Source organism: Apostichopus japonicus, chromosome 23 (assembly GCF_037975245.1).
Source record: "Apostichopus japonicus isolate 1M-3 chromosome 23, ASM3797524v1, whole genome shotgun sequence".
Classification (NCBI taxonomy): domain Eukaryota; kingdom Metazoa; phylum Echinodermata; class Holothuroidea; order Aspidochirotida; family Stichopodidae; genus Apostichopus; species Apostichopus japonicus.
This window is the reverse complement of record NC_092583.1, coordinates 1,640,663-1,649,725: the sequence shown is the minus strand read 5'-3', so window position 1 is coordinate 1,649,725 and position 9,063 is coordinate 1,640,663. Positions and strand designations below refer to the sequence as shown.

General features: G+C 38.6%; 1 protein-coding gene across 2 annotated transcripts; it reads right to left on the bottom strand.

Moving 5' to 3' along the window:
* Positions 1-295: 295 nt before the first annotated feature.
* On the bottom strand, positions 296-8,196 carry LOC139964575 (galactosylceramide sulfotransferase-like). Of its 2 annotated transcripts, none has more exons than XM_071966277.1 (3): positions 7,927-8,196; positions 3,123-3,283; positions 296-2,406 (listed from the first exon to the last, which is right to left on the bottom strand). In XM_071966277.1, exon 3 carries the CDS (start codon positions 2,351-2,353, stop codon positions 1,346-1,348), a length of 1,008 nt encoding a protein of 335 aa, XP_071822378.1. In that variant the 5' UTR covers positions 2,354-2,406; positions 3,123-3,283; positions 7,927-8,196; the 3' UTR covers positions 296-1,345. The 2 variants fall into 2 exon arrangements, with proteins under 2 accessions (XP_071822378.1, XP_071822376.1); XM_071966275.1 differs by lacking the exon at positions 7,927-8,196 and adding an exon at positions 7,689-7,882 and having other exon boundaries at positions 296-2,411.
* Between the last annotated feature and the right edge of the window lie 867 nt (positions 8,197-9,063).

Below are 9,063 nucleotides of genomic sequence, written 5' to 3'. Positions count from 1 at the left end.
AGCAAGCAAGCAGAGAAAAAAATAAGTAAACAACTATTAGCTATTAGTTATCACATTTTACGTGGTGGAATGCTCCTTCAAAGGCTTAATCTGATGATGACGTCAGATCTTCAGTATAAGTCTAAATGTTAATGGTAATCCAAACTCTAATAACTCAACCCCAAAAAAGGAAACCCTGTTCCTTTAAATAGTATATAAACAATAGAGTTACCCTGTGGTGACTTTCAAGATACCATTTCTCCTTGAAACTTCGTTGGAACTAACATGTCATTTGAAGTCTTATGATTGCCATTGAGTTTTTGTGCCGCATATGACCTAATACTATAGTCCGTGTTTATTAGGCTGTATAGTTCAGCCACTTTAATTGTTGTACCTAAGCTATTTTGAAGAGTAATTTCTCAAACACTAAAAGTGGTCTAGAAACACACAACCTCGACTCGAAGCAGTGATTGGCTAGTGGTCTACAAACATATCAAAATGAATTTTCTGCCTAAAGACACCCTTTAAAAACAAACAAACAAATAGATTGATAACGTCTTCAACGTGAGAATTAACTATGACAGTTTTAAGACGTACGCTATCTATGAAGAGGTACGTGGGATCTAGGAAAAAGGCTAGACGAAACATTCTAAAACATTTTCTCAGGCACCCTGAAAACCTACGATTCAAACTTTGCTGATAAATATCTGGAAAATTCTGAAGAATTTGACCCTCGTAAATCCCACGAGAGGAGGTCCATTCCCCCCTTCTCCTCTTTTACAACCTCCAGTCCAACTCACCAGCCCCCCCCCCCCGCTCCGACGAAAAGGAAACGAGAGTATTAAAACCTTCTTTCCTTTCGTAAATGGCACAACCCTGATAGCAGGGCAAATGACGTAAGGCAATATCAATGAGCTATAATAACCATGTATGTATGTATGAGAGTATGCATGTAGGCATATGGATGTATTTATGTATTGGCTTGTCTATCCTAACATAGCTATTCAGTAACTAATACGCGAGTCTAACATTCTAAGGTGGAACGGTTGAAATTCGCAAGAATTACTCACGACGGTTTCCTTCGATATAATCTGAAAGTCCAAAGGTCTACAATTACAGCAAATAAAAGAAGAAGGAAAAATAGCACTTATCAACGATCGCTTTAAAAAACAGTGTTGGTCTTCTATTGATTATACGTTATCACAGACCATACGTTATACGTAGGCCTATAAGTGACAATTCATCCGAATAATAATAATCATAATCATAATCAGAATAATCATAATAATAGTAATGATTATAAAATAACAACAACAACAACAATAATATTATAAGTTCAATGAACCTATTGTAATTTCTTGGGCAATCATCCATATTTCCTTTTCATATAAGTTCGAATAAGTTTCGTGTATCCGATGTCGGCTCTTAGAATCCTGGTGCACCTTTCTGTATTATTCTTAAGTACAAATTTATCTTCTCTCGTATCTTTTCGGTCAAGTTTCTTAGAATCGATACATTGATCAAAAACTTCCTGGTTTAATCGTCTAAAAAAATTCAAGTCTCTCTGAAAATCTTTACCGTAAGCATCTACTTTCTTCCAAAATGTTCGATTGAAGTGATCATATAGTAAAACATCTCCATGGTTCCATTTTTTAATCTTCGCTATTAATTCGTCACTTTTCTGAAATCGATGACTTGAACTTCTGACCCCAGCCGATATGTATAAAATATCTTCATAATCCCAACACAATAGTTTTCTTAATAGAATCAGAGACTCGTCGTAATATTCACTGATCAAAACAAGGTCCAATTCCTCGTCCAAGTCTTGAATTGCGCCCTCTAATTTGACGCCATCCTCATCGAACTCATGCTCGAAACCTAAATCGAATAATTGTCCATTTCTACTCAGTTGCCACATTTTTAACTTTTTCCAATATTTCTTCGGGTCATTCATATAAGCCTCCAAAGGTGTTTCTCCGTCTGTTTTATTAATCGTTTTGTACATTTCGAAATATCCGAAAGCCGATTCCAATTGCTCTTCGGGCTTTCGTAGGATGGTGATGTAGACTGCATTCGGTATCAATAAACTCATCTCCTTGCGATCATATCTGGCGTGATTCGCTAAAATGTCAAACGTCTTCTTCTTCATCTTAGGGAACGGTAACACATTTTTGCGATTAAATTTGCCAGCAAAGGATAAAACGTGGCGTTTTCCCGTCACGAACGTCAAATTGCGATAATAACCGTATCGCTCAAAGATGGAAGCAGTTGTTGTACTCGCTGTTTTGTGTGTCTTTATAAACACTATCTTCTGTTTTGGTGAACATTCTGGCTCATGTGTGGAAACCGATGTGTTACTATTATTATTACTCATATCTCCCCACTCTAACTCAGCGAGAGGCGCAAAGCTTCGGTAGAGTCCTGTGGCTGACCTCCAAATGGAAATCGAAAAAACGGTGACAACATTTATTTCATCACATTTATTCGTTGAAACTAATTTTTCAATAAGTCTAGTGAACGAAAAAACATATTTTTGTTCCAGCCCCCTCCCCACCCCCCCCCCTCATCAACTCCTTTCGACATTAGAAGGGGTTTCCAATAATTGTCAAAACAAAGGATTTGGGCGGCCATTTGAAAACCATTGGAGATTGGTCTAACGTCCGCTCCATCCAACCAAAGATTTTGAGTGGTAAAAGTGTTTCTTACTAATATAATTATAGGTCGTTTTAAGTTGTTGAGTAAATCTGCAAAGATTTCCTTCAGAAACGTGAGCATATTGACCAATGTTAACTGGCACCCGCTGAAGATACGGTATGCCTGTACGACCATGGAGCAATAAACAGTTTATAGCTCCATTTTATGACTTTATGACATGCGGGCATGTTTGAGCTTTCCTGAAACGGGGACAAACTTTGAACATGACTTGTGGTTAGGGCGGTATAGTATTCTCACCCTTAATTCCAAACATAAGGAGAATATGTGTCCGAATGTGTCGAAGAAGTCATCAATAATTCTTGCAACTTTAAGACTTATTGATTGAGAGGGGGGGGGGGAGCCTTTATAGTAGTAAAGCTAAAAGTTTGACCAGAAGCTGACGTTTCACAGACCGAAAAATTGAAATCGAGGCAAAACCATTAACTTACCTTACATTCGATTTGTAAAGTGGCTTCAAGCGAGGTAAGTTGACTTGGTTTAGTAGCCCTAAGATCGCAAGGATTACATACAGGGACAAAGGGATAACAACGATTATCCGTTTGGACTGTAAACATATTGTCTTCGTCTGCGGAACCATGTTAGCAAGATACTAGAAGGAAACATTTCGAAATATATAGAACCGATTATATTTGAATATTTCAAATAGTTTACAACAGCAATTCTGTCAAGCTTCGTCACCGACGATCTTTACCAAATTTGGTATGTGCGACATACAAAACACACACACACGAATACATGTTTATATGTATATCTCTGTTATCGAATATTGATTTATAAATTTTCCTTGAAAAACCATAATCAACGGAATAAAAAAAAGATGTATACATTAAAAAAAAACCTTTACTATGTGTAAAGCTCAATGCATGCTTTCATTTGCTCATTTGCGTGGCTATATGCTGAAAACATCTTTTTTTAATAACTTGTTCATAACTTCTAGATGTGTTTTTTTGGCATGTGACTTTCTTTTGGGAGGGCGAAGTGAACAGATGATGCATTCTTGTCTCTGTATAAATCTAAAAGGCAAAGGGAACATTAGGTGACTTTAAGTAATGTCATAACTCGTGGAACGTGGTCTTCCAAACTTCAGTATGATCTATTTTGTACAAAATAAATAAGGTAAACGACACATATATACCAATTACCGTTAGAGCTATTAATATAGCACATAAATATGAATATCATCTTAGGTACATTCAAATCGCGATGCGACTCATATATATTCGTAGTACGACCGGTAAATATCATATATTACTTAACTTTATAAGACTTTTAAGGCTTAAGGCTTTTAATGTCGAACTACGTTTTGGTCCAACTGTAAGGGCACATAGCAGATGACAAGGTGGCCTCGCCCCCCTCCCTTTACTCCATGCAGCACTGTCAACATTTTTTTATTATTCTTCTTTAATAATCTAGTTGTTCATTTGTCCTTTAAAGGTTCACACAATTGGTATTTTGAATTTACCTAACAATGCATTATCTTTCAGTTCCAGTGCTTCATTAATAATTTGTAATGTAATAACAGCCTATATGAATTTCTCCTGTTAATTAATGTTTTCTAGGCTTAGATCACGACGTAGAAGTATACAGAACAAACAAATAGAGACCTCAAGATTTTTATGTGTCGCTTAATCTGCTTGTAAACCACGCAACTACACACACACGCACACCCACCCATGTACACACAAACATACACCTAGTCGTTATATTTGAACAATTGGAAATTGGAATAAGATGAAAGCTGTGCGGCACATAGATATAGTCAACGGAGTTTTCACACTGTCATAAGTGAGTTATCTGTTACATCTTGGGGCAAACCAACCAATGTGCTTAGTTTACACAAAACAAGCCTTTATAGACAATATATCAACAAAAGCAGGTAAACATCATTGAGGTTATAGTCTATCCAGCATAAAGAACTGTCACGAACGACTTTATTCATTGTACGTGTATTCAGTATATGCTGGTCAGGGTGATAAGTAGGTCACTCGTCGTGACTGACAACTTGTGCGTTTTTTCTGGAAGCGTCGAGAAATGATGGCGCTATTCGGTATTAACGAGTGCAAATTTCCAGAACATACGGGAAGTAATTTTTAGCAGGTGACCGGATATCGACCGATGAACGATGCACTATCAGTCGTATCTTCGAGACATGGATGATTCTCGATGTTTTTCCGTCAGGATTCCTGGAAAAGAACTTTCGGGAGATTAAACCCGGCTATATAAGAAGAGATATTTTCGGTAATGAGGAGTTTAGTTCAGAATTTTCCGATCTATTGTATAAAGAAATTCATCTGAGATAAAAGATTAATCGAGGGGACGGACGGAGGAACCGGTGGACTGTTTGTTTATAAGATTGGTGCGTCGTTTAACCGGGACAGGCGTGACTTCGGCAGAGTTTTTCGGAGTTCACCCAGGAGGAAGCCATCCTTGGGATACAAACGTTGAGTCGAATTGGACCAGCGGGGAACGGTTTTGCTCCTGACCAAGTCACGGGATACCAGCCTACGAGGGAGCCTAATCCCGACATCGTTGTTGGTGACGCAAGGAGGTCAGAACAGCTACGAAAGGAACCGAGAGCCGGCACGCGCCGCGTAAGATAAGTTAAGTAATCTTTTAAAAATTTAACGGCCGTATAATATTGTAAAATCTGTCTGTAATATTCCAAATTTCTAGTACCAATAATCCTTGTACAAATCAGTAGAGATCGTATCATTGTAAATATATCGTTTTGTTAACTTTCAGAAACATCTCAGTAGTCTTTTGGTCCTTTGAGTTTACTTCCCTGAATCTATCTAAAATTTTATTTTTATCGGCTTTGAAGGCCAAAGGAAAAACCCGGGGTCGCAACAGAGGGGGCGCTAGAGGGTGCCATTTTGTATTATCCCACGGAAGTTGTGACAAGAACAAACACAGTTATAGAGCTGACCTTTAATACTAACACTTGTAGTCAAGGGCGGCGGAAGCACTTTTAATCTGGGGGGGCACCGACATCAAAGGGCACTTTGCAGAAAGTCGATTGGAATGATGCAGCCTTATATTTAGTACCCTTTATAACTCTTATTGTATTATCTTATTTGCGTATACACATCACTCCATCAACGCCCCCCCCCCCTCCCCTCAAGAAAAATATGCATACTATCAGTGCAATATCCAATGTGCAAATTGGGAAACAAGGAACAAGTTTTCTTTTGAGACAAAATGAGGTGAAATCATGCTAGTTGCTAATGTAGGAATCTTCCGAATTAGAGTTTATTTCTTGTTAATATCTTAACAAAGTTTTTTCCATTCGAAATAGCTTTGAGTTTGTCCCACAGAAATTCATTAAAAGTCAAGGGCGTAGCCAGGATTTGCAAAGTTTTAAGCACGACTATCTGAGCGGAGCGCCACCATCGGTTGGCGCGGAGCGTACAAGAAAATTTTTGGTTTTACAAACCCCTCAGATGGCCGGAAACGGCCCTTCCCGAGTGTTCATTCTGGTTCCCTGGCCTCTTGCTAACTTGAGACACCTCAATTTTTATGTAGAAAAAGGGCACATTTTTAACCTGAGGAAAAGTGGGGGGGGGGGCACGTGCCCCCTGTGCCCCCCCCGGTTCCGCCGCCCTTGCTTATAGTGTTGGCTTCAAGACAATGGATGTAGTTACTTAATTATTCTGACCCTGCAGTGAACGTACGTACACCGAGTATATAGGCCTCTGTAGTAATGCTATTGATCACAATTCACGAACACCACCCCTGCACCCCTGCACCCCCGCCTGCCCCCCTCCCCCCTCTCCCTGCTCACAATGTAAACATACCCTTAACTCTAGACAATGACCCATAGGAATATTGCAACGTTTAGCTCAACGTCTGAGTGTAAAAAGGACCGATATTTTGTCATTCAGATTTTTCCATAAGATGGACTCGGCCGATGCTGCATAATTTGACTTTGCATGGATGTCAACGGTATGACCTGAACATAAAGGGACTCAACTTGTACATCGGGAAGAGGGTATCTCGGGTGTGATGGAAGGCCGGGGGGGGGGGGGGCTACCGTGTAGGCAGTGATTAAAGGAAACCATGCGATTGCGTATAGGAAGCATTTTTCTTCATACAATGTCATGTCTAAAAAGCAGTAAACTAAAGCGAACCGGCTACATAATACGGAGTTGCTTGTCTTTAATAATTAGAACGATGAGCTCAAACTAATACACGCTACGAAAAATTGTATAAATATTTATAAAGGAAAAACCCCGTTGCATTCAGAAGAAGAAGAAGAATGAAAAACAACAAAATTACGACAGTTTAAATAATTTAGTTGCCAAAAAAGTGGTCGAAAGTTGGTCGAAATTGTCTGCAGTTACGGTACACTTGTTTTGTGGCAACAATTTACGCAAAGTTGGTTGGATTTACAAACGTACCCAATGTTATAGGTAAACAAATTGGTCCAACCTTTTTAACAGAGTATGCTGTTTGAGTTGGGTGTGACATTAATTAACACATCATAGCAGAAATTAATTGGACAGCTTTCAATTTAACTGAAAGGTGTACACCAATTGAAAAAAAACGAAGATAAAATTTTTTAAAAAATCATCTCTTAGACAGTGTGATACGAAGGGGGAAAAATGGTGTCCCTACACATTTAAACTACCATATATGATTTTACACTATTAAATATTGTAACAATGTTACCGAATTTTAAGATTTTGATCAACTAAAAACAAAGAGGTTAATTTTAGAGGTAGGCTACTTGTAGCCTTATTCAGACAGCATTGAGCATCAGTATAGTACAAGATTGTAGCCAAATCAACACGAATGAAATACAGCTTCGTGGGTTTGATTCTCGGAGACGAAAAATAAATGTTCTTTGTTCTTGTCTTCTTTCTCTTACTTATCCTTTGCATTCTTTTATTTTTTTTTACAATTTAACTATTCACCATTTATATTTAAATTATGTGGGAAATAAATCAAACTGAAAATATATTTTGGTAAAATGTACTATTAACAAAAAAACTTACCGACATCCTTGCAATTTCTTAAGCAGAAAACAGAATCACCACCATGATGTCAAAGTAACTAGCTAAGTAATATATAAACAGAGAGGTGCTATTCTGCTAGTGGGATTAAAGGATTCCTTTTATGAGCCTTCCGTCGCCATCATATTTGAATAATAGTTCATTAACACAGATAGAAATGTTACATGGTCTTTATGTTAGGCTACTTATTAGAATAATAAGAATTTAACTGTGTACTCACCGTATAACATGTAGCCTATTATAGAAAATAAATTGGCGAGCCTAACCTTTCATGCTAATGTGGTAGGTCGCTTTATCTAATGTCTTCCGACAGACCTTTCGCCACGTAGGCCTACCAGTGTATTCTGAACATTTGATGTATTTGCTTTTCTTGTACGCTTTGCGCTGATCGGGTATTCAGTTGCTTACCGGCGTTGCAAACCGCATTGAGGTTATTCTATCGGATTTAGCTTTGTGTGACGTCAGGAGGTATACAACTTCAGCCCGGCTGTAGCTGCTCAATTAATATTGATAATTACAATGATATATGAATAGGACTAGGGGTATGAATAGGAATAAGAATATTTTTCGACGATTTACCGTTACCTACATGAAACGGGGGGAGGGGGGGGAGGAGGGGAGTTGTTTTGTTTATCTGACACTCATTTTGCTATAATGCAATGGATCCATTTGAATGATTCAGCACTTCAGTGATTTGTATCGGCGCACTTGCTCGATTCCATGTGTCTTTAATACATAAGGTACGGTAACAAATACATTGAGCTGCAGCCTTATGTTAAGTAGAACGTTTCAAAAGTTTACTGGATAGAATGTCAAGATGTGAGTACAAATGGTACACTATCCCATGCCTGCATACATCGACGCCGGGTCTACAAATCTGCAGTTATGTAAGTTGTATACTTAAGCAGGGGCGGATCCAGGATTTTGAGAAAGGGGGGGCCGACAGGGACGTAGCCAGGGGGGGCAGGGGGAGCGACCGCTCCCCCCCTTTCAGTTTCGAAAAAAATGTTTAAAAACTGTCGTTTTTTAGCATGGTATTTTGTCAGTGCTCTTTTGATCTTGAATACTCGTCAGCACCGTTAACTCGATTATAATCGTAGTAACATTCCCGCCTACTGATTGAACTACTTACTTAGATTGGCAGATGCAATTAGCTAAATTTAGCCTATAGCCTATTACAAGCCTACAGTTGGCCACAGCGTAATAACATACATATTGCCTTATGTCACGAACCGTATGCACAACAACGTCGACAACGTTCGTTCTCATCCTTTCTTTGATTCGTCCTAAGTTGTTGCACGAACAGCATGTTACGAAGCTAAGCTAGCAATCGTGATACGCACTTCCTATAAATAAT

Coding starts and splice junctions, on each gene's coding strand:
- LOC139964575 (XM_071966275.1), bottom strand. Junction 2,412..3,122: donor CTTTACAAATCGAATGTAAG/GTAAGTTAATGG, acceptor TTCCATTTGGAG/GTCAGCCACAGGACTCTACC.